This window comes from Nannizzia gypsea, genomic scaffold (genome assembly GCF_000150975.2).
Source record: "Nannizzia gypsea CBS 118893 supercont1.4 genomic scaffold, whole genome shotgun sequence".
Lineage (NCBI taxonomy): Eukaryota > Fungi > Ascomycota > Eurotiomycetes > Onygenales > Arthrodermataceae > Nannizzia > Nannizzia gypsea.
The window spans coordinates 2,740,829-2,766,337 of NW_003345198.1; the positions used below are offsets into that span (position 1 = coordinate 2,740,829).

Genomic DNA, 25,509 nt, shown 5'->3' on the forward strand with positions numbered 1-25,509 from the left:
ATCTTCCATCTTTCATCTATCCATCATCGTTTCTCTACAGCTCTGTCCACGATGACTAAGCGGACCGTAAGAGGCCGACGGAGAGCGCGCGCCGGCGCCGAAAGCGAGCTAACCGCTTTGGGCAGGCCAGCAGTTTCAACGCAAAAAGAACTTCGACTTCAACCTCCGACTTTGCTTCACGATCGTTGATATTTCTCTTCATCCTCATCCTTCACAGCGCTCGCGAGCCGCCAATTGACTGCTGTCGCTCTCTCTATTCCCTCCCTGAAGCAGTGCTTTATCCCTTCCAAGCTTCTCCCCTCTCCAACCATGTTCCGTGCAGTCGTTCCTCGCCGTGCCTGTCAGACGGCTTGGGCTCCGTCCCAACGAGCCGCCGCCGCTGCCGCTTACCCGGCCTTTGGGGCCTACATTCTCCCAAGATCAAGGAGAGGATACGCTACAGAATCAGGTAAGATTGAGATAACCCGCTCCGGTTGGGGCCCTGTGATGGCCGTTCAAAGCGGAAGCTGACCGTTTGTTGCCTTGTTCCTCCGGCAGAAGAGCATGATTTGGTCATAATAGGCGGCGGGGTGGCTGGCTACGTCGCTGCCATCAAGGCCGGTCAGGAAGGTCTAAAGGTACGTTGACCTATGGTTTTTACTGAGGGCGCGCGCTTGACGGTTGATATCTGACATTTGGCGCGTAGACTGTCTGTATCGAGAAGCGTGGTACACTGGGCGGAACCTGCCTTAACGTCGGCTGTATCCCATCAAAGTCTCTCCTCAACAACTCCCATCTCTACCACACCATCATGCACGACACAAAGAAGCGCGGTATCGAAGTTGGCGATGTCAAGCTCAACCTCGAGCAGATGATGAAGGCCAAGGAGACCTCCGTTGATGGTCTCACCAAGGGAATTGAGTTCCTCTTGAAGAAGAACAAGGTCGACTACCTTAAGGGTACCGGCTCCTTCGTTGACCAGAACTCCGTCAAGGTTGAGCTTAACGAGGGTGGTGAGCGTGTTGTCAAGGGCAAGCACATCATCATTGCTACCGGCAGTGAAGCCACTCCATTCCCCGGATTGACCATTGACGAGAAGAAGATCATCACCAGCACCGGTGCTCTTTCATTGAAGGAAGTCCCAAAGAAGATGGTTGTCATTGGTGGTGGAATTATCGGTCTGGAAATGGTATAACATCACCCTTCTAATCTTGAGCATTGCGCACGGAATTTTATCTAACCTCTATCTTGTTATAGGCTTCCGTCTGGTCTAGACTTGGCTCTGAAGTCACCGTTGTCGAATTCCTCGGCCAGATCGGTGGCCCCGGCATGGATGCTGAGATCTCCAAGCAGGCTCAGAAGCTCCTTGGCAAGCAGGGCATCAAGTTCATGACCGGCACCAAGGTTGTCAGCGGCGACGACAGCGGCAGCACCGTTACCCTGAACGTCGAGGCTGCCAAGGGTGGAAAGGAAAAGACCCTCGACGCTGACGTCGTTCTTGTTGCCATTGGCCGACGACCATATACCGCCGGCCTCGGCCTCGAGAACGTCGGCATCGACATTGACGACAAGGGCAGACTCGTCATCGACCAGGAATACCGAACTAAGTCCGAACACATCCGTGTTATTGGTGACTGCACTTTCGGCCCCATGCTTGCCCACAAGGCTGAGGAAGAAGCCGTTGCTGCCGTTGAATACATCACCAAGGGTCACGGCCACGTCAACTACGCTGCCATCCCAAGCGTCATGTACACCTACCCCGAAGTCGCCTGGGTTGGCCAGAACGAGGCTGAGGTCAAGGCCTCCGGTACCGAATACCGTGTCGGAACCTTCCCATTCAGCGCCAACTCCCGTGCTAAGACCAACCTCGACAGCGAAGGTCAGGTCAAGTTCATTGCTGACGCAAAGACTGACCGCATCCTCGGTGTCCACATCATCGGCCCCAACGCCGGTGAGATGATTGCTGAGGCCACTCTTGCAATTGAGTATGGTGCTAGCTCAGAGGACGTTGCCCGAACCTGCCACGCTCACCCAACCCTTGCCGAGGCCTTCAAGGAAGCCGCCATGGCCACTTACTCCAAGGCCATCCACTTCTAAACCGACTCGCCAATATAACTACACCACCCAGATTAAAGCACCAGGCACCCTGCACTTCTTTGACCATAAACTAAGCTTGATGTTTTGCTTTTTGTGTCCTTACGAGCCTCTCCCATGAATCGTGCGCCTTCTGCCAAAAAAATCAAAGAGTACCATCATATTTCCCCATCCGTCCGCCTTCCTTCTTTTACCTCCATCAACCTCTTTACCAACACTCCTCAACACTACCCGACTTAGCCTGATGCTGCTGTCTATATATTCTTTTCCTGACAGGCGACACTGTACTCTTTCCTTTTTGGCCATTCTGTAATCATAAACCGGACATGAAGCTAATCTAGAATAAAACTGTATTTCATACTTGTTCCTTTGTTTATCTATCTTATTTGAAAAAGGATGCGATACTCATTCTATCAATGAAAGCACATTATCCAGTCCATCGGAATTTGATACGCCTTGGCAATATTCATCACTGCAACAGCCTTGGCATATTGACAGCTCGGGCAAAGGTTCCCGGTAGCTGTGCGGTTGTCAGCCCAGCTCCTTGACCCAAAAGCTGTGGCGCTCTCATCATGTTCAGCGCCTCGACCTGATGAGTCCGAGATGTATGGCAGCATTCACAAGCGCATTGAGGGCTAGCCAGAGCTGGCATAGCAGAAGGTATAACCATGCCCCCGCGAGCAGGTGCAGCAATAGCCGGCCGGTTAAGTGCCATGAGAGCACCCCCTCCTACTCCCGCGGCTATCTGGTTTTGAAGCGGGTGGCCCTCTATTTGAAGAACGTTGCTCGACTGTGGCTGGTTGCTATTGGACCCCGAACCATCGTGCTGGGAACAGCAGGCGTAATGGTGGTGATGGTGAATCTCGTAACGGCTAGAATCTCTGCGCTGACTACGACCTGATCGTCGACTTCGGCAGCAATCTCTATGTCGACAGCGTCTGCTGCCACGGCGGCCGTCACCAGCTCGATAGCTCGTTTCGTCAGAGTCGGAGACATAAGTATAGCTATCTTCGTGTCTATATAGACACATGTTTGTTAGTTAATATCATTTTCACCACTAAGCTAAGGGCATTGGCTGAATGGTTACCTAGGTATTTTATGCCTTGGGTGTCGGAGTCGTTGTTTCGGGATCTTCTGCCTTCGACGAGGCAACGGCATGGTATAGTCATCATCGGAGAAATCCGCATAGTCGTAGCAGACTTGTTCCATCATATTGGAGCTGCCATCTATCCCATCTTGGTAATAATCATCAAAATCCTCAGCATAATATGTAGACATGACGTTGAATACCAGTCGATGAATGAAACGGTAATGGCTAAGTACTATGGGGATGATTCTTGATAAGGGTAAAAAAATGTGTAGTTAGAAGTAGCGAGGTTGATACGGGGAGCCCAAGACTTAAATGCTATAAAAAATGGCAACAGGCTCTTTGGGCATGCATGAAGAGCAAGCATGTGAGGCTGGAGATGTTCATTATATGCCAACTTAAAGGCATATAGAATATGTGGGCAGAATCAACTAATCGGGAGATTAATTCAATGCAGATACCCGCATATCAGCCAGTTTGCTTTCAAGCCTGAGGCGATCAGTCAGCTTGGGCATAATGAAAGGTATCGATCTAAAGTAGGATTAATGAGTAATAAGTGCAAAGCCGTACGTAAAGGAAGGTAATTTTGATATCAGGGCAAACTTTTTTGCCCTGTACAACCCCCAAACATATGTACGCCTTGGGATTCCGGCCTGATGAGAGTCACGCTTGCGTATGGACGGCCACATGGGTTAGGTTTCAGTAGGACAAGGCTATAAACAAATTATTAATTAATTGTTATATCTCACCAAAAGCTATGTATATCCACATTCGGGCATTCTTCAAACGTGGAAGGGTATTCGCCTTCTTTATGCAAGCTTCAAAATATGTCCAGATGAAGTTGTCATACTGTTGAAGTAGGTCATGGCTGGAGCGAATGGTTTAATCCAATTCTCTAGGACGGCAGTCAACAAATTGCAAACGGCTTCGACTGCATCGTTGCGTGAAGCACCACAACTCTCGATATAAACTAAGTTTTCGAGCATGTTAGCCAACGTGGTTCTTCATTGTATAGGGCTGGATCAAAGAGCGATAACTTACTCTTAACTTTCGGCTCTGTGCCTGAGCCTCGAATTGTAAACCGAACGCCTCGATGTGACCATATAGTGAGCATCTGACTTGCGGGATCTACGGGGAGCGCTGGCCGTTTATCCGCGGTATCTGAGTCGAAGCCTCTGGTCATATCTCTCCATCTATTGATAGGAAATGATCCAATCGTGCCTTTGACATCGAGGGTATTCCTTCGAATACTTTCAAACAGGGAGGTAGTGCTTTCCGTGCTTGGCGAGACAAAGTAAGTGTTGAGATTTTCATGATATCCGTAGGTTTCGTAGAGCTGTTCAAGCTTCCCGAATGGGGTAAGGCCCTGTTCTTTCCATTTTGCCTCAGCTGCCAAAAATACCATGGCAGCGGTGAGTCCATCCTTGTCATAGCAAACTTTGGTGAACATGTACCCCAGGGCCTCTTCAAATGCAAATGGTACCTCATAGCCTTGGGTTTCAAGCTGTCGGGCAACATTCCCCATCCACTTAAAACCAGTTAAAGTCTCTTCGAAGTGGAAGCCTTCTTTCTCAGCCATTTTTGACAACATGTTTGATGATACCGCCGAGTTAAGCATAGCCATAGGCTTTTTGGTTTTCTCTTTCTTCCATGAATCCAGGAGATGCGATGCCAGGAGAACTCCTATCTGGTCACCGGTGAATCTGAACCAGGAGCCACTTTGAAGTTATTAATAACGGAGTCTCAACAAGGGTGATTCGAAAATACGTACTTGATCTTCTCAGCGGCCGCGAACCGATCCGCATCTGGATCATTGGCAACTATTAAGGTTACACCAGCCTTATCTGCTGTTTTCATGGCCAGGTCTAAAGCACCATTTTCCTCTGGGTTTGGGAATTTAACAGTTGAAAAGTCAGGGTCAGGCTGCTCCTGTTCAGAAACTGTTATGATTCCTTGAATGCCTAATGAGTCGCAAAGTTTAGACATGGTAGCGTGACCAACTCCGTGCATTGGTGTATAAACAAATTTACTGGGCAGTCGCCAAGTGTCCACGGTTGATTTCTGTACGTAGTCAGCATCATATAATAGAAACTCTTGGGGTATGACAGAGTAGTGTAGCAACTAACAGCAAATCGATTGACGGCTTCACAGTACAGAGCTAAGACCTCTGTATGGAGGTCTGACTCTCTGGTCTGAGGGCCATCAATCCCACGCCATGCATTGGCCCAAGGAACCAAGTTGACACTTATTGATTCGGCTATCCGACCATCAATCGGGGAGTTGATCTGGGCCCCATTTGAGAAATATCTTTAGCCAATGGGTTAGCATGTCTTTTGGCATTTATAAAGAGGCGGCTGCTAACAGAGTATAACCAGCTTTGAAAGTGCATCCGCGGAGTCGAGTTTTGTCCTCGGGATGATCTTGGAATACGTTTTAATATTGTGCCGGGTTCTGCCGATGTGTTAGCTAAACCCGCGGCCCTTTAATTCACGAAAAAAAGAGATGCTTACATGGCTAGCGGTAACCATGACTCCGGCATTTGCCTTCTTGAGCAGAACGGCAAAGGGCACAAATGGAGTAGGGTTAACACTGTCATACCACCAAACATGTATACCTTCGGCTTCAAAAGCGTTGGCCGCAAGGAAAGCGAACTTCTGTGAATTATGTCGAGCATCATGGCCTATCACCACTGATGGCTGTTCTGCGCCTGCGTGAGCTGCTTTGATAAACTTGGCCAGCCCTTGGGACGCCTGGATGACGGTAAGTGAGTTCATGCATGAGAAACCAGCCTGCATCCTACCCCGTAGGCCAGCCGTGCCAAACTGGATGCCTATTGATCTGTTAGACATCCCATATTTTGACCTGGCAGGGTGTCCACGCACGCTCTCGTAGACGCTTCTCTAGGCCTGCATCATCTTTGTCCGCCTGGAGTTTCTCGATCTCCTTGCGAGAGGAAGGGTCCTGGTCCCATTCTAACCATCGCTGAACTAGGGTATCAAGTGATTCCTACAAAGATGTCAGCCACCATTCCATCTGGTAGCCGTAGTTATCTAAGGCCAATGGCATGCAACTAGATAGTGATTCGTATTCTGATGTCCCGCAGATCACAGGTGAAGAGGAGCAACCCACCATGATCAGTCTACGACGGCCAGCTATCCCAGCCAGCAATGTAACTATTCAATATAAAGCGTCCCTCGTACGTAAAGTAGTACTCCGTGGTCATCAAATGCCTATAGATCACCAAGTCGAAAGACGTCGACAGTGGGAGTTTCAAAAGGCAAAAGAAATATTAAGGACGTTGCATGTCTTGGCGCTGGTGATGCCAAAAAAGGCAACGAACTTCGACTTCATCTCCTTTTCTGCGGCTTCTCACGCCACTCTCGACCGTAGCGTGTCGAATCCCCAGCTATCTTAGCTACGAGCTTCCTTTTCTTCTGGGTCGATGATGCTGTGAGCTGCTTGATACGACCCTACAATCCCCGGAAACCTTTCACCATAACTACTTGGTTCGCAGGCCTCTGGAAGCTTCTGCCTGACGACGCCATGGCAGCTTCACGCAAAAACACCGTCTTAACGAGACATGAGATAGGGAAACAGATCGCAGACGGGAGACATATCGTTATCTTTGAGGGCAGGGTGCTGAAGCTAGATGCCTGGCTGCAATTCCACCCTGGAGGTGATAAAGCTATCCAGCACATGGTTGGCAGGGATGCCACCGATGAGATGAATGCGTATGTCCAGGCTGCTTGTATCTTCATTTTATCATTCAGGCGAGGCATTGTAAGAGAATGATAATAGGCTGACTTGCTGGGGTAGGCTGCACTCTGCTGCCGCAAAAGAGCGGATGAAGTCCTTTCAGATTGGAAGAATCGAGGGTGCCTGGGTGAACTTCCTTCCGCCGATTCAGGGGGGAGATTTCTCCATATTCAACACACAGGACTTGTCTGCCGTTGAATCGGATGATAACTCGTCTGGTAACGGACAGTCAATCCCACCGTCGCCGCTGTTCGAGCCTGCTGATAAGAAAGAGTCGGGTCTGAGACGGCGATGTTCGGCCTCTACATCCATATCCTCTGTTGGAACTGCCTCCCCAGAAAAAAAAGACTCTGAAACGAGGCCTTTCTTCCTCGATGCCAGAACACAGCAAGAGATTACATTCGACACGGCAAAATACCCACCTATCACTGCTGCCGAGCAAGAGCGCATCGTGCAGAAGTACCGCCAGCTATATAAGCGCCTCCTAGATGAAGGCTTGTTCAACTGCAATTACTCAGCGTACCTGGTAGAAACGGCTCGCTATCTACTACTCTTTGGGCTGTTCTTGTACTTCTTGCGTTGCGGTTGGTACGGTACCTCTGGTTTCTTCCTTGGATGCACTTGGCACCAGCTGGTTTTCACCGTTCATGATGCTGGCCATCTCGGTATCACCCACGACTTCCACACCGATACTGTGATCGGGATCATCATTGCGGATTTCATTGGCGGGCTAAGCGTTGGCTGGTGGAAGAGAAACCACAATGTGCATCACATCGTCACCAATTCGCCAGAACACGACCCTGACATCGAGCATATGCCATTCTTCGCCGTTTCACATCGATTGTTCGACAGTCTTCGAAGCTCATACTATGAGCGCATTATGGAATACGACCTTGCCGCAAAGTTCCTCATTCGTTTCCAGCATCTCCTATATTACCCCATTCTATGTTTCGGCCGCTTTAATTTGTACCGTCTTAGCTGGGAACACCTGATTCGTGGCCAAGGCCCTCGTAAGGGTGCTGCCTGGTGGCATCGTTGGCTCGAGATTGCCGGCCATATCTTCTTCTGGACCTGGTTCGGCTATGGGGTTTTATACCGAAGCATTCCTGACTGGCAAAACAGGGTCCTTTTCATCATGGTCAGCCATATGATCACTGCACCACTACATGTTCAAATCACCCTGTCACATTTTGCCATGTCAACCTCCGACATGGGCGTCCATGAGTCGTTCCCACAGAAGATGCTCAGAACTACTATGGATGTCGACTGCCCACAATGGCTTGACTTCTTCCATGGTGGCCTTCAGTTCCAGGCTGTGCACCACCTCTTCCCACGTCTACCTAGACACAACCTCCGCAGTGCTCAAAAACTGGTCATTGAGTTCTGCGAGGAAACTAAGATTCCGTATGCCATCTTCTCTTTCCTCGATGGTAACAAAGAGGTTATTGGGCGTTTGGCCGATATTGCCAAGCAGGCTCGCATGTTAGCTGAGTGCCAGAAGTCAATCGCCGAAAAAGGTGTATTTTCGGATCACCACCATTGATTGATGAATACTAATGGATAGACCCCTTAATACTGATAGATTTTGTTGGATTTCTGTCTTGAGGAATGCGGCGGGGTGTGATACCTATATATATTAATGTCGCTATTCACTTACACTTCGTTCTAGAGCCCTGGTAATGAATGTTAATGGAATGGGATGCTCATCTTAAAGAGCCAAAATGCACCGAGTAAACTACAACTATGCCTATTCCAATGCAGTCATAAAGTCGTAATTTCGTCTCGTTTCCGTGCTTGAAGGGTCTAAAATTGCTTGCTTTGAATATTCAAACCCTTATCTCACAGCACAATATCTGGTTGAATCGTACAGAATCACAGACCGCCTCTCGCCATTTTCTTCGCCCTTTGGTTGCGTCTGTTATGATTCGCTCTTGAGCCCTTATTTTCATCTTTCCGTCGTCTTTCTATTGCTGACTCAGGGGCAGTCGAAGCTCCCCGGCCACTACCTCTACCGCCACCTCTACCGCCCCTGCCACGGCCTCGGTTCTGGCCTCGACCCCCATCATGACCTCCGGAGTCTTCTCCAGAGCCATCTTCGCCGGTAGGCTTTCTATACGCCGTGGATTGAAGTTCGGGTTGTTGGTGTGCACGTAGTCCAGATAAGGCCACATTCCGCTCTAACCTAGTAACCCGCTTTGGATCGCGGGAGAGCATTAACGCCCACCCCTCGATTGCTTCGTCTGTCATTCCTGTCTCTTTACGCAGGGAAACCCTGTGTTGAGACCTACGAGTGTTTTGGTCGCGTGCAAAAGCTCCAGGGTTAGATTTGTAAAGGTCATACAGCTTCATCTCGGTTGCCATGCCACTACTGCCTTCTCGGGGCTCGGATGTGTCGCCGTCTGTTGCTGTTGGTTGGGTATCCACTGTCCCCCCAACATCAGCAAAGTCATAAGTGTCATCCCGCTCGTCATCGTCTGAATCAAATGCTGCAAGAGCGGCCATTATTGCGGCTTTGTTTGTTGAGCCAGACTTGTTAGCCAGAAGATCATCCGCAGTAAGATCGGCATTGGCGCGGCCTATATGCAGCTTCGAAGGTGATATTTCTAGTCGATCAAATTCGTCGTTATCAAACACATTCTTGCGCTCAATGTGGGGAACGGGTGATTCAGAAGGCGGTGGAGTAGGCCGTAGTGCAAGATTAACCGTGTCTTGGAGTTGAGTCCCTTGATCAAAGGATTTAAGGTGCTCTGGGAGAGTTCCCTCTAAGAGGTTCGAAATTGTGACTTCGATATCATCATTGTAAAAGTCAAGAAGTCGCACAATGTACCCTGAGTTGAGATCAGGGAATAGATCTTGGACTTGGGTGACAAGGGACATTCGATGGACGTGAATATCCTCCTCAATGCCGGCTGATACATCCCGACTTTTGCCCTTATCCACCCTTTTTGGGCGTTGGTATGGCTTGTGCAATGCCTGGCACTCAGAGCGGTATGTTTTCAGCGAGGAAACCAGGGTATCACCTCGCTTCTGTTGTTGGTCTCCGGCTAGTACATTCTCTAGGCGTTTGATGAAGTTGGTACTGCAAAGAAGGGCTGAAAGTAGCGTTGGCTGAGTCCTGGGGCCATTGGAGTCTACTTTTGCGGAGCTCTTTAGCCCATAGAGTTGATCGAGGAGTACCGACGTCGCGGGTGGCCTCACCTTCATCAATGATGTAAGTGCAACATATATATGTGCCACGAGGGTTTTTCGTAGATGTTCATCTTTTGACTTGTGGAATCCCTCAAAGATTGCATCTATGTAATCATCCCCAGCCATAAGCACCCGTCCAACCTCACATAAATTTGATGAAAGAAGTGTCAAGGGTCGTAATCTTCCCTCGATTTCCGCGTACGGCCCATCATTGGAGGATAACTGATTTAAAGTGTCCACCTTCACTTTATGGGTGCTGGAGACCAAGGCTTCTGTATCTCTATTCCACACCTCCAACATCAAACTCCGAAGGGGTGGTGTAGAAGTATAAGAATAGCAAAAATTTCCCAGGAATTCAACATTCACAAGCTGTGGTGGGCCATGGAGCCCAGCTAATAGTATTCTCCGGCTTAATAGAAAACAGAGGCGTTGTAATAAACTAGCGGCCTTTAATGTCGGCCCATGGGTACGAGGCAAACCCCCTGAAAAATATGAAGTAAGAAAGAGATATGCAGCTTCATCGTTTGAGATAGACAGTTCGAAGTCTTCATCTTTCAACCTTAAACGGTCCTCGACAGATCTAATCCAGGCGTTCAAACATGCTCTCCATTCGTCATCTGGTATAAGTTTCAGCACTGACCGTGGTGGTACAGGCGCCAGGGGCAGAGATGTTGTTTCCACCATTCCAGTAGTATTATGCAATATAGGTTGGAAAAATTGACAGGTCTTCTAATAAACGGAGAGCAGCTACTTTCAAGAGTAAGAAATATCAGTTCTGCAGTTTGCTGCTACTTTGTCGTTGTGTTGTTGCTCTTCAGCTTTTTGATACAGAAAACTGCGGGACATCGAAATGCTGACTCATCTCGGTATTAGTCATTATGAGTCACATGTGCACTAATCCTAAAGAAGTTAGACTAATTAACCGACATGCCAAGACTTCACCCACACATTATTTTTAACATCAAAAAGAAAGAAAAAGAGATCGCGATAGTCAAGGAAGAAAAGGAAGATATTCCCACCACCAACACACACACGCCTTTCATCACATTACCGAACTCAGATAGTTCAGGTCTTGATTGGCATCTGCCTCAATATACTTGTATGTGATGATCCCATGTTTTTCTACCGGTTCGATTCAGTTGTCTAATGTACATATTAGAACCGACCCGAGTAGCTACCTTTAGCTCCCCAACCCCAGCAAACATGTCTTACCAGAAGCCCGAGAAGGAGTTTGGCGAAGGCCCAGTACGTTCTTCATACCCTTGGTGGTTGCGCGTGGGCAGCAAGTCTCGCGAATTGTCTGTTATGAGTGGGCGCAGTTGGCTAATATACGTTTGCACATCATATAGAAAATCCACAAGATCCGTATCACCTTGACCTCGCGCAAGGTTGCTTCTTTGGAGAAGGTCTGCCAGGAGCTTATTGACCGTGCTCGCTCCAAGTCCCTCTACGTTAAGGGACCCGTCCGTCTGCCAACCAAGACTCTTCGCATCTCTACCCGTAAGACTCCTAACGGTGAGGGTTCTAAGACCTGGGATCAGTATGAGATGAGAATCCACAAGCGTTTGATTGAGTATGTATTTCGCTGGTCTCTCCTATTGATATTGGCTCAATGCTAACCTTCAATTTAGTCTCCATGCTCCAACTGAGACTGTTAAGCAGATCATCATCAACATTGAGGCTGGTGTTGAGGTCGAAGTCACCATTGCTCAATAAATGGGTTGGGAACGTCCGTGAGTTGGGTAATCTAGGTTTGGTCGACTGTTATCGCGATGCACAAAGCGACCATTCTATATGTTCTCATATAGCATTGCCTTATCGGCCAGGTTATAGAATATCAAACAACACTTCCTATGACACATACATGTCCTTGTCCCGGCGTAGCTGTATTCACCAGAGTCGGTGCAAATTGGTAACTAAAAGTATTTCAATACAATGTACATCGCTAATTGATAGAGACAATACGATATAGATGGCCATCTGAAAACATTTAACGTAAGTAAACCCCACTCCGCTCAACGCCTGCCTAACCATGTAGCTGCCTCATCCGTGCAAAAATTTCAAATGTCATATCTTGACCATTCCGGTTTTGGTGGTACAGAAGGCATCAACCCATCCTTGAATTCTCCGTTTTCGTGGGCGTACTTATAAGCTTCTTCCACGGCTGGGGTATACTCTCCTGGCGCTGCCACTGAGTACTTAAATGTATCGGCCTTTGGCAGGCCATCTGGGAAAAAGATATGAGCATAGAATTGCGGATCATCTGGATGTTGATAGCATGGCTCGTTATCGATATACTGAACCGGTAGGCCTTTCCATGCTGTGAGCTTTTTGGTCATTGGGTCCTGCACTGTTTGTCCTGACGTCTTAGGTAGGGGATTAAGGTTGGCGTTGGCGTTTTTCACCGGAAGGACAGGACCACTAGGCGGCGGTGGGTTAACCGCGTTGGCCTGAGGCTGAACGGTATTGATTCCACCCTTGAATGGAGAAGGTTGGCCAAATGGCGCTGGAGTTGATGGTTGCTGGTTTAGTGGAGCACCTGAGCCGAATGGGTTTGTTCCAAAGCCTTGTTGTGACTGGGCTGAGCTTTGGAGTTGCGCAAATGGAGAGCTTTGCTGTGGTTGGGCGGTCTGGGCCTGTGGCTGACCAAATGGATTGGTATTCTGAGCGGCTTGGGCAAATGGAGAGGAAGCTGGCTTTCCAAAGGGGTTTGGCTGCTGTTGGTTTGCAGAAGCAGCAACTTGGCCAAAAGGAGAGCTTCCGATGGCGGACGGTTGCCCGAACGAGGGGGTGCCGAATGCTGGTGCACCAAGGGACGGGGTGCCGAAGGAAGGTGTACCAAAGGCAGGCTGTTGTGATTGCTGCTGGCCTAGCATCGTCGGCTTCCCAAAAGTGCTCCCTAGCCCCGTAGATTGTTGAGATGAACTTGAAGTGCCAAAAGGAGAAGGCTGGATGGGGTTCTGAGACTGGGGCTGTTGAGAAAATGGGTTCGGCTGGGTATTGGATGAGGAAACCGTGGTAGTCTTCCCATTTACTATGTCATGCCGATTTGGGTGCTGATTTTCTCCGTCAATCACATACTGAATCGCAGCATCCAGGTTGTTGATGATATTCTTCATCTGAGCCTCTGTAGCTGCAAACAGATTATTTGCATTTTGTATGGCTTCCTGTGGCTTCCCCTCAGCCACAGCAGCATAATGCAATGCTCGCATTTCTTCGAAACTTTGCTCTCTTTCAGGCCCACCAAAGAGCTGGACTGGTGCATTCCTTCCAGGCCCATAAGCCGAGAAGATCCATTGGGGCCGACCTTGACCATCTGTTAGGTCATTTTTTATATCCGCAGCAGTTAAAGAATACCTACTTAACGGTTAGCATTCGATGTCAGAGAGCAGGATGAGGTATATACGCACTTTTCTCTTGGGTCTTGCTTGTCACCTGCTTTATTAAATGCCCAAAAGATTATATATATAGTCAGTAATTTGATTCAAAACCAAGTGGACATTTACCATGAGTCTGCCAAAGGTAAGGATATTCTCTATCCTTAAGATCGTCACAGATTCATGGAAAACATCTAACACTGAAAAAAATGCTACTAACCTCCGAAGCCGCCACCTGATTTGTTCCCACCAGATTGTAGGACCCCGAACCTATTTCCAGTAGCGAGTCCAAATTGACCTTGATTCTTTGGGTGCTCATAGGCGCATCGATCTACATGATGGGTTAGTGGAATAAACATGCAAGCGATATATTAAACACAGTATGCTAACATACCCCCAAATTTACACCTTCCCTGCTGGTAATAGGTGCAAATGGCCATACTTGAATTGTTTCGATGCTAACCCTCCTACCACAGGCGGGTGAGAACTGTTGACCTGGTGTGGTATCGCGTCGATATCCCGGTCGGAGCTACCCAGTAGTTATATTCTTCAGCGCTGGGCTATCAAACGATGTTCCAATAGGGTATGAGATAATATATACAAAGTTTGCACTGTCTAATGGTATTTATGGCTGCCGGTTTAATCCATTTCGAAAGATGCGAGCTTCGAAAAATGCTTCCGTTTGTTCAAGTTCTCGAGCTTTTTAATTGTTTTTCAATTTGAAGTCACGGTTGAGATTGAATCTTGATTACATAAGCAGAAACATACAGCGGATATTTGGTATGGGCTGAAAGATGGAGTATTGGACGGTAATAAATTATTAAGTATGGTATTGGGATCTAGCAGAAGTGACTGTGAGCGCTAAAGCTAGCTGTACATACGATGTCTAAAAGCTGTGGAACCGATTGAACGCCTAAATTGCAACCTAAACGCCAAAGACCGAAGTGCTGTGCCCTGATATCATAGATCATAGCTAATGTGTCAAGCTTCCACAGAATTGACTGATTTGAGATTTCTCTTCAGATCATCCCAGTTAAGGCCCTCCAGCCTGCGCCCTCCAAGCGACTCTAGCTCGCTGTCCAGATTTTCCACCCGTCCAGTAGCAACTCGTCTCATCATGACAGTATCCCGAGCTCCATGCAGGTTCTTTGCATTACCACGTAAGAGTAAGTCATTGAAGCACTCTTCTTCTGTCTCACTAAATGGTAGGTTTATGAGATCCATGGCACGTTTTGCCCTTAGCTCTCCGGCTTTTGTTGATAGAACAAAGGTAATGAGATGCTCTAGTAGTGGCGCGCTACTCTCCTCAGGTTGTTGTCTTAAGAAATAAAACGCTTCTGGAATTCCAGTTCGACATAAGGATCCAAAGTATGCGTTAAGAGCTTTCTGGGAAGCTAGTGGAGGCTGGACGGTTACATAGTATGCTATGGCAAGGCCGTCGTCCTGCTTCGAAGAGGCAGAGAGGACATAGAGAATTTCATCGGAGAAGGTGGGTATCAGAGATGGCTCCGTTATATATTCCAGAGCGCGCTATAGGCCTGGGTTAGCTTCTAAAACCATTTGTAATGCTGGCTGGATACTCACTCGAAACTCTAGTTTATCGAGGTACCATAATCCATCAATAAACAGCCTGTACTTATCCGGTAGGTAGCACGTTCTGGCAAATTGCAAAGCGCTTGATTTATCGGCAGCTCCTCGACAGTCTTTTAAGATGTAGTATATCAAGGATTGTTTGTGGTGATTTGGCGAGGACGACAAGACTATTTGCTGGAAGAGGGACCGCAGGCTTTGGTTTGATCTCGGTGGGTATATCTTCGATGCTGCACATGATATATCAGCTCCATTCCCAGCTCCCATTATATGCTGTTAAAAGTCCTTACCCGCTTCAATTCCAAGTATTTTCAACAGCCGATCAACGAAGAGAACATGATCAAGTACTCGTCGATTGGAGATGATTTGGTCCACGAGCTTGTGATCGTAGGAATAATCCCGCTTGAAGGCGAACGCGATATCGAACTCTTCCCAGGGTGCCATATTCTAGCCTGTCTCCAGCCCGCTGTTCGAACGTGTGCTTGCCCTGGTTAATGTTTGTCTATGATCCTCAGTGTTGTTTGTTCTTGTAACCAACTTGAGCGCAAAAAAGAAAAACGTCGCGATGTCGCCAAGACTTTTTTAATATCTGTATTACGTAATCTTCAATGCTCGGTCTTCTTTAGGCAAAACATAAACACATCAACACTGAGAAACAGAAGAAGAGAGAAAAAACGACTTGCTGCAGTTTGATATCCCGCATTCTCCGTTGCCGCGAGAACCAGCAGCTTTTGGCGAAATGGCATCGGCATCGTCGCGACCGCGCCGGTCGGTTTCCCGGAAAAGTTTTGTTATCGAAGAAAGCTCCGACGATGAGCCCGCCTCAGGGCGCGTTACGCCCAGTATCCCAAGCAATGACGAAGACGAAGATGACGAGGATGATGAGGAGGATTATACGCCTGTTCCAAAACGCAGAGTATCTCGGAGAGTCTCGAAAGCGCCTGTAGAAGAGCCAACTACGCCAACTCCCGCGACGGGACGCTCAAACCGACGCCGCTCAAAGCTGAGTGGGAGGGAGTCCACCGTATCGACAACAGACGAGAGCATTGTCTCAGCGGAAGAAGAGCCTGAACTGCGGTCAAGGCGCACATCGAAAGCAAGACAGAGCATTCCCAGGAGCCAGAGCAGCCGACACTCATCTATAGAGGTTTCCTTACTTCCAACCCCCGCACCATCACAATCTCCAGAAGCTGATAGAGCACAGTCAAGAAGAATTAGCGGAACACCGCTCGCAGATATCACAGAGAACGCCGTTAACCAGACTCCTTCGAACGCCCCCGATGTTGAGAAATCCGTTATTGAACGGGTCGACCCAAGTTCTAGCGTGCTAGAGCGGCCGATGGACATAATGCTGAAATCTCGATCAGCGCCCCAAGTTGTAGAAGAACCCTCGGGGCCAAAGCAGAGGATGGTCATAACCCATCTCGTTCTTACCAACTTTAAGAGTTACGCCGGGCAGCAATTTGTTGGCCCATTCCACGCTTCTTTCTCCTCCGTTGTCGGGCCCAACGGCTCGGGCAAGTCCAATGTCATTGACTCTCTACTGTTTGTTTTCGGCTTTAGGGCTAGTAAGATGCGCCAGGGAAAGATATCAGCCCTTATTCACAATTCTGCCAACTTCCCTAATCTACCGTTTTGCGAAGTTGAGGTTCATTTTCAAGAGATTATGGATTTACCCGACGGAGGCCACGAAGTTGTCCCAGACTCACAGCTGGTCGTTTCCCGACGAGCGTTCAGGAATAACAGCAGCAAATACTATATGAATAAAAGAGAGGCGAATTTTACAACCGTCACTGAATTTTTAAAGGGCCGTGGGATCGACTTGGATCATAAACGTTTCCTCATCTTACAAGGTGAAGTCGAATCCATTGCTCAGATGAAAGCCAAGGCTGCAAATGAACACGATGATGGCCTACTTGAATACCTCGAAGACATTATTGGAACTTCAAAATACAAAACGCCCATCGACGAGGCAGCAGCCGAAGTTGAAGTTTTGAATGAAACATGCACTGAAAAAAACAACCGAGTTCAACATGTTGAGAAAGAAAAGGCAAGCCTTGAAGATAAGAAAAACAAAGCCCTTGCTTATATCAAAGATGAGAATGAGCTGGTCGAGAAGCAGTCCGCACTCTATCAAATATACATTGACGAATGCAACGATAACACGAACGTCACTCAAGAGGCCATCTTACAGAATCAAGAGCTGCTCAACCTGGAACTCGAAAAGCATCAGGGTAATGAAGATGAGATCAAGCAGCTGCAGCGAACGTATAAAAAGGCCGCAAAGGAGTACGAGACCATGGAAAAAGAAACGCAAGGCATCATGAAAGAAATGGCCAAATACGACAAAGAATCTGTCAAACTTGAAGAGAAAAGGAAATTCCTGAATAATAAACAAAAGAAGCTCGAGAAGGCCATGAATGCGAGCCGTCTTACTGCCTCTGAATGTGCCGGTCTTGTTGAAAAACATAGCGATGATTTTGAAAAGAAATCTGCCGAGATTGCAGCCCTTGAAAAGGAGATGAAGGTAGAAGAAAAGGAGCTCACAGCCATTCGTGAAAGTCTCAAGGGCAAAACACAGGGCCTTTCAGAGCAAATTGCTGCTAAACAGACATCCCTAGAGCCATGGAAAGAGAAAATCAACGAGAAACAATCTGCCGCAGCTGTTGCTCAAAGTGAGCTGGATATCCTTCGTGAAAAGGGCAATGCCGGCGCAGTCGCCTTGGAAGAAGCACAGGCTAAAATTGTGTCCATCAAGGAAGAAATGAATGCAAAAGCAGCTGAACTTGAACAATGCCGGGCGGAAAAGGCCAACCTCGAGCATGAGGTCTCTACTTGCACCGCTAATGTGCAAAGATTTGCAGAGAAAGAGCCCGAATACCGTTCCAGGCTCTCGCATTTGCGCCAGAAGGCCGACGAGGCGCGTGCCAGCTTATCAAGTACCCAAACCCAAGGCAACGTCCTCTCGGGATTGATGAGACTCAGGGAGTCCGGACGTATTGAAGGTTTCCATGGTCGGCTCGGAAACTTGGGGACAATCGACGAGAAATACGACGTGGCCATATCGACGGCTTGTCCAGCTCTTGACAATCTGGTAGTTGACACTGTTGAAGTTGGCCAACAATGTATTGACTACCTCCGCAAGAACAATTTGGGACGGGCCAACTTCATTCTGCTGGACAGGCTACCTCGAAGAGACATGTCCTCTGTTTTCACTCCCGACAGTGTTCCCCGTCTATTTGATCTCGTCAAACCTGTCGATGACAAATTTAAAACCGCATTTTATAGTGTGCTTCAAAATACCCTTGTAGCAAAGGATCTGCAGCAAGCCAACAAAATCGCATATGGGGCACGAAGATGGAGAGTAGTGACGTTGGATGGGCAGCTCATTGACGTTTCTGGTACTATGAGCGGTGGAGGAACGCGAGTTGCTAGAGGCGGAATGTCCTCTAAACAAGTGGCCGAAGTCTCTAGAGAACAAGTTGCTAAGCTTGATGCCGATAGAGACGCAATGGAAAAAAAATTCCAGGCCTTCCAAGAAAGGCAAAGGGAGCTGGAAACCGAGCTGAAAACAACCAAGGATGCAATTCCCAAAGTTGAAACGGCTATTCAAAAACTCCAGCTTGAGATTGACAGCGCGAAGCGAAATCTCGCGGACACCCAGCGCAGAGTGAAGGAGCTCTCCGAAGAACACAAACCATCCGCAGCTGACGAGAAGCGAGAGGTCAGTCTTGAAAAAACCATTAAGACTTTGGAGAAAGAGATCGAGAAGCTACGGTCCGAAATGGCTGGGGTTGAAGAGGAAATCCAGGTCCTCCAAGACAAAATCATGGAAGTCGGTGGAGTAAAGCTCAGAGGCCAGAAGGCCAAAGTCGATGGCCTCAAAGAACAGATTTCGCTTCTTACAGATGAGATATCCAACGCTGAGGTCTCCAAGTCTAAGAATGAGAAACTGCGGATTAAACATGAGAAATCGCGTGCAGACGCAGAGGCTGAACTTGAGACTGTCCAGGAGGATATCGAAAAGCTGGATGCAGAAGCAAAAAGTCAGGCTAAGGCTGTTTCTGGAATTAAGCAGAAGACTGAGGAAGCTGAAGAGGTATGCAATAGAATCAAGCTCATTAGTAGTTACAGCCTCGTGCTAAGAACCAATCTAGGCCCTACAAACCAAACAGGAAGAGTTGACAGCGCTGAAGACAGAGCTGGATGAAAAGACAGCGGAGCTCAATGAAACCCGGGCCGTCGAGATCGAGATGCGAAATAAGCTTGAGGAAAGCCAGAAGGCATTGATTGAGAACCAGAAACGAGCAAAATACTGGCATGAAAAGTTTTCGAAGCTCTCCCTACAAAATATCAGTGACCTCGGCGAAGAGGAGGAAGCAGCAGACTCGTTACAGATCTACACCAAGGATGAACTTGCGGAGATGGACAAGGAGTCCCTGAAAGCAATGATAGCTGCGCTTGAGGAGAAAACACAGAATACATCTGTTGATCTTTCGGTCCTAGGGGAGTACCGTCGCCGTGTTGCCGAACATGAATCTCGTTCCGCCGACCTAGCAACGGCACTCGCTAGTCGTGATGCCGCCAAATCACGTCTTGATACCCTACGTTCTCTCCGCCTTACTGGCTTCATGGAAGGGTTTAGCACCATATCTCTTCGGTTGAAGGAGATGTATCAAATGATCACGATGGGCGGTAACGCCGAGCTAGAACTCGTTGACTCGCTAGACCCGTTCTCCGAAGGTATCTTGTTCTCGGTTATGCCTCCAAAGAAGAGCTGGAAGAACATTAGCAATTTGTCTGGAGGAGAGAAAACACTGTCAAGTTTGGCCCTCGTCTTTGCTTTACACCATTACCGACCAACACCGTTATACGTCATGGATGAGATCGACGCAGCCTTAGATTTCAGAAATGTAAGTTGGGGATATCCTCTGTCGAAAAAGATTACTCTGATTATTAACCGTTGATGGACAGGTCTCCATCGTAGCATCCTATATCAAGGAGAGGACAAAGAATGCTCAATTCATCGTCATCTCTTTACGAAACAACATGGTACGTCCTCAATCGGACGCCGTGCCTGGCTTATCAAATGCTAACCTGTATCCTTTTCAGTTCGAACTTGCGGCTCGCCTTGTTGGTGTCTATAAAGTGAACCACATGACAAAGAGCGTCACGATTGAGAACAGAGATTACATCGAAGGAAGAAACTGATTCGTGATATTTGTAGCCTGTTTTCTCTTCGTTCCTTTTCATGCATGGGTTCTTGAGCATGTGGGCATCTTTTGGTTATGGATGGGTAGGCGGTGCTTGTTCTTGTTATATGGGTTGGAATATGAAGGTAGGCTTGGTGATGATATATAAACGAGCCACGTCTAATGTTGATCTGTTCGGTTACTTTCTTCTGTCATAGGAAGTGGCACGAAGCGTGCAGTTTCAAGTTCGGACCATCAAGTGGTCCACGGATTGTGAAACTCCTTATTGCCCGAGTATTTATAAGATCCGGAAGTGAATAGCATATCTGTATATGCTCTGTAGAGCAGACCCGGCGTCGACCTTGTCGGCTTGCCTTGTTAGCAATGACAAATCATGTGTAGGCCACCATATGTTCCCAAGTTGTGCGATAGAGGTCTACCATGCTCAAAGAGTTTTCTTCGGATAGTTGGCCTAATCTATATCTCTCCAAATCCAGAGAAATCTGTGGTGAAGTCACCGAAAAGGAAATCCCATTCCCCAAAGACCTAAACCAGGTAACACGAGAGTTGTCAGCACGTCTCTTAATAGCCTCAGGATTAAATCATTCCAGATGCTCACCCCAAAATCTGCTATGTCACTGGAGTTTGAAGATAATTGGCCGCCATGCAAAGAAGATGCTGGTATAGGCATGGTTGCCGTACTCCCGGAAGTATCTGTGATAGCGGCCATCTATACACGTCCCTACGTTAATTGAAGATTTGATTACGAGTTTCGGAACACTAAGATACTAACCTTTATGGCATCGCCGTCCTGGTCTCTACTACCATTGCTCCGGGATAAGATGCTATAACACATACTGCTAATGCGGTCAACTGCGAGCCTTTGGTGTAAAAGAGCCGATTCTGGCCAACGCTTCGCCTTCACCATCGAGATAATGAAGCAGAAATAACAATATTCTCTCATCCCCTTCTCCAAAATGAGATACTTGCTTTCTAAGTGAGGGAGCGTCTTCTCGACCAAGGCTATAAGACACTCCGTCATTGCTGGTAACTTCGCTTGGATAAGATATGAAGCTGCAAGTATTAAAGCGGGTTAGTATAGGGGCTAGATATAGTTTGGGGGAGTATAGAAAGGAAACAGACCGAAACCACGGTCAGACTTATACATATAATGGCACAAAGTGAGCGCGGCTTGGAAGGTAATGTCTGTAAGCAGAGGCCACGCCAGTCGGCCTAGCTGTTCTACCACCTGATGCTGCTGGCAGAGCATTTCCATCGCGACCTCAAGTCTAGCTCTCCAGGAGTAGTTCGATACGGACGGGGGCAGATCACTCAAGGCACAACATGAATGCAAGCATAGCTGGCTGCGTCTTAGCTGCGTATCTATCAGTGCTCTCCAGAGCATCACTCGCTGCCGCTGTCGCAGGTCTGTAGATTCAAAATTCTCCCAGGTCCTAGGGACCTCCGCGAGATGCCGTGTCAACTCATCGTCTAGTTCCGACAGCTGACCTGCAGAAATTGTAATTCGAGGTGCATTAACAAGGGCGCAAATGCGTAATCGTAAGTCAACTGACCTAGCCAGTGTGACTTGAAAGGAAGAGTCGGTGGGTATCTGCCAGTGTTTTGGCTCCGGGTATTGTGTAGAAGACTCTAATATATCCTCATCGTTGATGTTTATAGGAGGAAAGGTATCATAGTCCGGCGCTTGGACAGTGGGTGGCATCCCCCTATCAAAGGAAGCATTGAGGTCCAATTCCATGATGGTAGACCAGATCCGCCGTCGCATCTCTCTGTCAAAATGGGATATTTTTGCGTCGGGCCCCAGTTCTCTATGGTAGCCTGCCGACATTGCCAGTTTTACAGTAGTTCCCGTAGCAGCCCAGGCCTGGTTCTTTTGTGTATAGTTAGCCTCCTTAGCAAGGATTAGAAGGCAACGGGTCTGTAGAAGGATTAAGTTTGGCCGCCTTATTCCTGAATGAAAAAGCCAGGCATCGCCCCAGTGTATCCATTCCATTGCCATGTTGCGAGTGACAGTGGCTCCCTTGTCGCTTGAAGGGGTCACAGACTCCGGCGCATCCACACTCCATACAATTGATAAGACCAGTAGCAGCTGTATGACAAATGACGCAGAGGCCTGCTGGGGCTGCTGATAGAGATCCTGGAGGCGGTCGCAGAATGTTTGCTTATGCAGGACATGGTATGTGCTGCTCGAGAAGGCAAAGTAGTACTGGACCAGATTGTATGTCACAGACCGGGCAGGGAGCAGTCCACTGAGGAAGACGGCATCAAGTGCCGACTCTCCCATAAGAGGCTTCTTTATCTGGTCCTGATCCTTCTTAAGAGCCTTCAGGTTATGGATATTGGCCAAAGCAGGAAACCTGCTCTTTAGATCTTTGCTATAGGCACGGAGATCCCCAAACTACAAATGTGTATAAGCCAGGTGAAGGATGCTGAAGAAACGAAAATAAAGGAAATAGTGCACAGAAATAAAATCAACCGACCTCGGCGACCAGGCTTGACACATTGCTCAGTCCGTAAAAGCGAGTTTTGTTCCCCTTGACTCTGGGTAGTGACCTGCTGGGTACATCCAGTCTAGCAGTGGTAGGTATGGATGTAGCCTCGTCGCGAGAATACTGGGTCGAATGCGGCGAAGGAGTATGCTGTATCTCGCTGTCCGCAGCCGTTCTTGCTGGCAACCTTCCCATCACCATCCCTTGCTTTGCGTAGGCCTGCGATTGAGCAAAGTTGAGCACCACTCGCTCAAGCTCCCGTATCCTCTGCTCTTCACTGAGCTGCGAGCTTGAAGCGTCGCCACGGACATCACGGCCATCCGCATCTGCACGAGGCCTCGTCTGTTCTTTCGATGGCGGTCTCGATGCTGGCAGAGTGCTGGTAGCGCTCCAGGTAGGCGGTCCGGCGTTCTCGTAGACACAGGCATCCGGCCATGGTCCCTTTGCGCAGCGTCCACAGGACGGGAATTCAAGATCGCATCTCACTTTTCGAGTCCGGCATTGAAGACAGGCAATCGTTCTTCTCTTTCTCTTCTTCTTCGGCTCCTTTTCCTGCTGCTGTTCGGTTTCAGGCTCCTGTTCAATCTCTCGCTGCTGCTGCTGCTGCTGCTGTGGTCGTTGACGCGGTTCTTCCTCTTCCTGCTGCTGCCCTGGCGCCGTCTCAGCTTCCGCGCCCTCACCCATGCTGGATGCAAAAGGGCAACCGTATAGCGTCTTCTCTTGGTCTCCGTCTCGTCGTCTCTTCGTTCCCGTCGTCTTTCTTCTTCTTCGTCTTTTCTTCTTCTTCTTTATCTTTTTCGTCCGTCCTCGATTTTTTGATAAGAGAAGAGCATCGGAGTTTCGGCGATAATGTTGTGCAATCCCTGCGGCTGAGCCGAAAACACCGACTTTCCTCGTTTTTCTTTTTTTCGGTTGTGTTTATTCTCCTTTTCTTATTTGATATCGTTGCACTTCACGGTTTGATATTTGATTTAATAGGCGACGGCGATGACAGTGATAGGACGGACTATGCTCTATCCATGGGCCTTGATCGTCAAGGATTCATGCATGATATCGGAGATAAACAGCAGGCAGCATCATTTCAAAGCATATAAAGAGGGTTGGATGGACCCTTCCTCCGCTGAAGATGGTTGATGATAGTCAAATATATATATTCACATATATAAAGGATGCTGAGTTCGATCTTCTCTCGTGCAAGGGGGGCTCTGGGAGCGCCTGAGAGAAGAGGTGGCGGCTCTACGGATAGCTATATATTCCCTACGGTCAAGCCCGAGGTAGACGGTGAAGGCTGTGACCAGGACTGTGCCAACTGCACCATTCGATACCCATCAGGATTCAAGGTAGATGAAGGAAGGCAGCTCTACGGAAATGTTAAGCCGGTCACGAATCATGTCCTAGTTGCTACAGGAAAGTCAGATTGGGTATCAAAGGTGGAGAATGAAAAGGGGTCTCTAATGGAGGCCTTCAAGAATTCATCTCAGCCAAAGGGAGAGGTGAGTGTTCTATGTCCCTGCTTTATAGTATAGATACTGACATGCAGCTCTAGAGCACGGTAGTCCTGGCGTCCAATATATCAGTTGATCCTATGAGTGAAGATTCATCTACAACAGTGCTTCTTCTGCCATCGTTCACTTACGTCGACCATGTGTCAAGGGCAGATATACCGGAACTCAACGCTCGTTTCATCAGCAAGGAGGGTTCTAGTCCATCTTCAGTATCCGATGCTAAGAGTAACCTGCAGCCTCGCCCATGTCCACGAGATTACATAGTCTTGTTATGCTCGCACAAGACCCGCGATGCAAGATGTGGTATATCAGCGCCTTTGATCAAGAAAGAACTTGAACGACACCTTCGCCCACTTGGCCTATTACGTGACGAAGACGATGAGCGTCCGGGCGGTGTCGGGATCTTCTTTGTTTCACATGTTGGTGGTCATAAATTTGCAGCCAACGTGCTGATCTATAGAAAAGAAGACGAACAGATGATATGGCTGGCCAGGATCCGGCCAGAGCATTGCGAAGGTATTATCAAACACACGATAGTAAACGGCAGGGTGGTCCATCCAGAGACGCAACTTAGAGGTGGATTCGACAGGAAAAACGGGTTGACCAGCTGGTGAGGCATATATAGTTATATATCAGCAATATAATATATATAGAACATTCAGCAATGAACAGCATTTATTCAGCTGCGATGGCATCAACTTCGACTTCAACCATCATGTCACGATTGATAAACCCGTTTTGAACAACCAGCATCGTCGCCGCAGTCCCAATCTCAGCATCGGTATTGTTCGCATTACTCTTCTGGTCTCCGAATATCTCCGTGAACGCTTCGCCAACCGCACCACAATCTTCATGTCTTCCCACAAACATGCGTACTCTCACGACGCTCTGCACCCCGTTTCCTCCCAAGCCGTTGACGGCACGAAGACACTCCTCAAAGGCTGCGATAGTCTGTTTCTTTGCGTCTCCGGGGAAGAGAACTTGTGGCGGCTCGGACGCAGATGAGACCTTGCTGGGATTAACGGCCGTAGTACCTGAGATGAAGATGTGCTGGCCATGACGGACGCCTCGATAGTAGCCGATTATTTGCTCGAAGTGAGACTGTGTTTTGTAGAAGGTCTTCTGGCTGGCGGGAGACGGCTTCGAGACCGTTCCTGATGGCTGTTGAGATTCCATGTCGTCGGTCAAAACGATTGATAGTTATTCAAAAACGAGGTAGAGTTATGGAGA

General features: G+C 48.2%; 12 protein-coding genes across 12 annotated transcripts; 5 read left to right on the plus strand and 7 right to left on the minus strand.

Annotated features, from left to right (window-relative positions):
• Positions 1 to 309: 309 nt before the first annotated feature.
• Positions 310 to 2,076, plus strand: MGYG_05735 (dihydrolipoyl dehydrogenase; the record flags this gene model as incomplete). Its single annotated transcript, XM_003173099.1, has 4 exons — positions 310 to 448; positions 562 to 617; positions 686 to 1,168; positions 1,237 to 2,076. 4 exons carry the CDS (start codon positions 310 to 312, stop codon positions 2,074 to 2,076), a joined length of 1,518 nt encoding a protein of 505 aa, XP_003173147.1.
• A 466-nt stretch (positions 2,077 to 2,542) lies between these two features.
• Positions 2,543 to 3,351, minus strand: MGYG_05736 (hypothetical protein; the record flags this gene model as incomplete). Its single annotated transcript, XM_003173100.1, has 2 exons — positions 2,543 to 3,089; positions 3,161 to 3,351. The coding sequence occupies 2 exons, from the start codon at positions 3,349 to 3,351 to the stop codon at positions 2,543 to 2,545; spliced, it is 738 nt and encodes a 245-aa protein (XP_003173148.1).
• A 618-nt stretch (positions 3,352 to 3,969) lies between these two features.
• MGYG_05737 (phosphoglucomutase-2) lies at positions 3,970 to 6,292 on the minus strand (the record flags this gene model as incomplete). Its single annotated transcript, XM_003173101.1, has 7 exons — positions 3,970 to 4,130; positions 4,202 to 4,878; positions 4,932 to 5,221; positions 5,287 to 5,467; positions 5,633 to 5,990; positions 6,043 to 6,166; positions 6,290 to 6,292. The coding sequence occupies 7 exons, from the start codon at positions 6,290 to 6,292 to the stop codon at positions 3,970 to 3,972; spliced, it is 1,794 nt and encodes a 597-aa protein (XP_003173149.1).
• A 411-nt stretch (positions 6,293 to 6,703) lies between these two features.
• MGYG_05738 (fatty acid desaturase) lies at positions 6,704 to 8,459 on the plus strand (the record flags this gene model as incomplete). Its single annotated transcript, XM_003173102.1, has 2 exons — positions 6,704 to 6,891; positions 6,977 to 8,459. The coding sequence occupies 2 exons, from the start codon at positions 6,704 to 6,706 to the stop codon at positions 8,457 to 8,459; spliced, it is 1,671 nt and encodes a 556-aa protein (XP_003173150.1).
• A 329-nt stretch (positions 8,460 to 8,788) lies between these two features.
• Positions 8,789 to 10,789, minus strand: MGYG_05739 (hypothetical protein; the record flags this gene model as incomplete). The annotated part of the gene is made up of 1 exon (XM_003173103.1): positions 8,789 to 10,789. The coding sequence occupies one exon, from the start codon at positions 10,787 to 10,789 to the stop codon at positions 8,789 to 8,791; it is 2,001 nt and encodes a 666-aa protein (XP_003173151.1).
• A 519-nt stretch (positions 10,790 to 11,308) lies between these two features.
• Positions 11,309 to 11,821, plus strand: MGYG_05740 (40S ribosomal protein S20; the record flags this gene model as incomplete). The annotated part of the gene is made up of 3 exons (XM_003173104.1): positions 11,309 to 11,350; positions 11,455 to 11,678; positions 11,737 to 11,821. The coding sequence occupies 3 exons, from the start codon at positions 11,309 to 11,311 to the stop codon at positions 11,819 to 11,821; spliced, it is 351 nt and encodes a 116-aa protein (XP_003173152.1).
• Positions 11,822 to 12,165: 344 nt separating this feature from the next.
• MGYG_05741 (hypothetical protein) lies at positions 12,166 to 13,922 on the minus strand (the record flags this gene model as incomplete). Its single annotated transcript, XM_003173105.1, has 5 exons — positions 12,166 to 13,421; positions 13,516 to 13,540; positions 13,612 to 13,676; positions 13,703 to 13,813; positions 13,877 to 13,922. 5 exons carry the CDS (start codon positions 13,920 to 13,922, stop codon positions 12,166 to 12,168), a joined length of 1,503 nt encoding a protein of 500 aa, XP_003173153.1.
• A 541-nt stretch (positions 13,923 to 14,463) lies between these two features.
• MGYG_05742 (hypothetical protein) lies at positions 14,464 to 15,516 on the minus strand (the record flags this gene model as incomplete). The annotated part of the gene is made up of 3 exons (XM_003173106.1): positions 14,464 to 15,012; positions 15,067 to 15,302; positions 15,363 to 15,516. 3 exons carry the CDS (start codon positions 15,514 to 15,516, stop codon positions 14,464 to 14,466), a joined length of 939 nt encoding a protein of 312 aa, XP_003173154.1.
• A 295-nt stretch (positions 15,517 to 15,811) lies between these two features.
• On the plus strand, positions 15,812 to 20,283 carry MGYG_05743 (chromosomes protein 4 structural maintenance; the record flags this gene model as incomplete). The annotated part of the gene is made up of 4 exons (XM_003173107.1): positions 15,812 to 19,171; positions 19,230 to 19,985; positions 20,047 to 20,124; positions 20,185 to 20,283. The coding sequence occupies 4 exons, from the start codon at positions 15,812 to 15,814 to the stop codon at positions 20,281 to 20,283; spliced, it is 4,293 nt and encodes a 1,430-aa protein (XP_003173155.1).
• Positions 20,284 to 20,741: 458 nt separating this feature from the next.
• MGYG_05744 (hypothetical protein) lies at positions 20,742 to 23,458 on the minus strand (the record flags this gene model as incomplete). The annotated part of the gene is made up of 5 exons (XM_003173108.1): positions 20,742 to 20,810; positions 20,884 to 20,994; positions 21,058 to 21,338; positions 21,408 to 22,683; positions 22,766 to 23,458. The coding sequence occupies 5 exons, from the start codon at positions 23,456 to 23,458 to the stop codon at positions 20,742 to 20,744; spliced, it is 2,430 nt and encodes an 809-aa protein (XP_003173156.1).
• A 485-nt stretch (positions 23,459 to 23,943) lies between these two features.
• On the plus strand, positions 23,944 to 24,893 carry MGYG_05745 (actin patches distal protein 1; the record flags this gene model as incomplete). Its single annotated transcript, XM_003173109.1, has 2 exons — positions 23,944 to 24,267; positions 24,321 to 24,893. 2 exons carry the CDS (start codon positions 23,944 to 23,946, stop codon positions 24,891 to 24,893), a joined length of 897 nt encoding a protein of 298 aa, XP_003173157.1.
• A 61-nt stretch (positions 24,894 to 24,954) lies between these two features.
• MGYG_05746 (YjgH family protein) lies at positions 24,955 to 25,455 on the minus strand (the record flags this gene model as incomplete). Its single annotated transcript, XM_003173110.1, has 1 exon — positions 24,955 to 25,455. The coding sequence occupies one exon, from the start codon at positions 25,453 to 25,455 to the stop codon at positions 24,955 to 24,957; it is 501 nt and encodes a 166-aa protein (XP_003173158.1).
• Between the last annotated feature and the right edge of the window lie 54 nt (positions 25,456 to 25,509).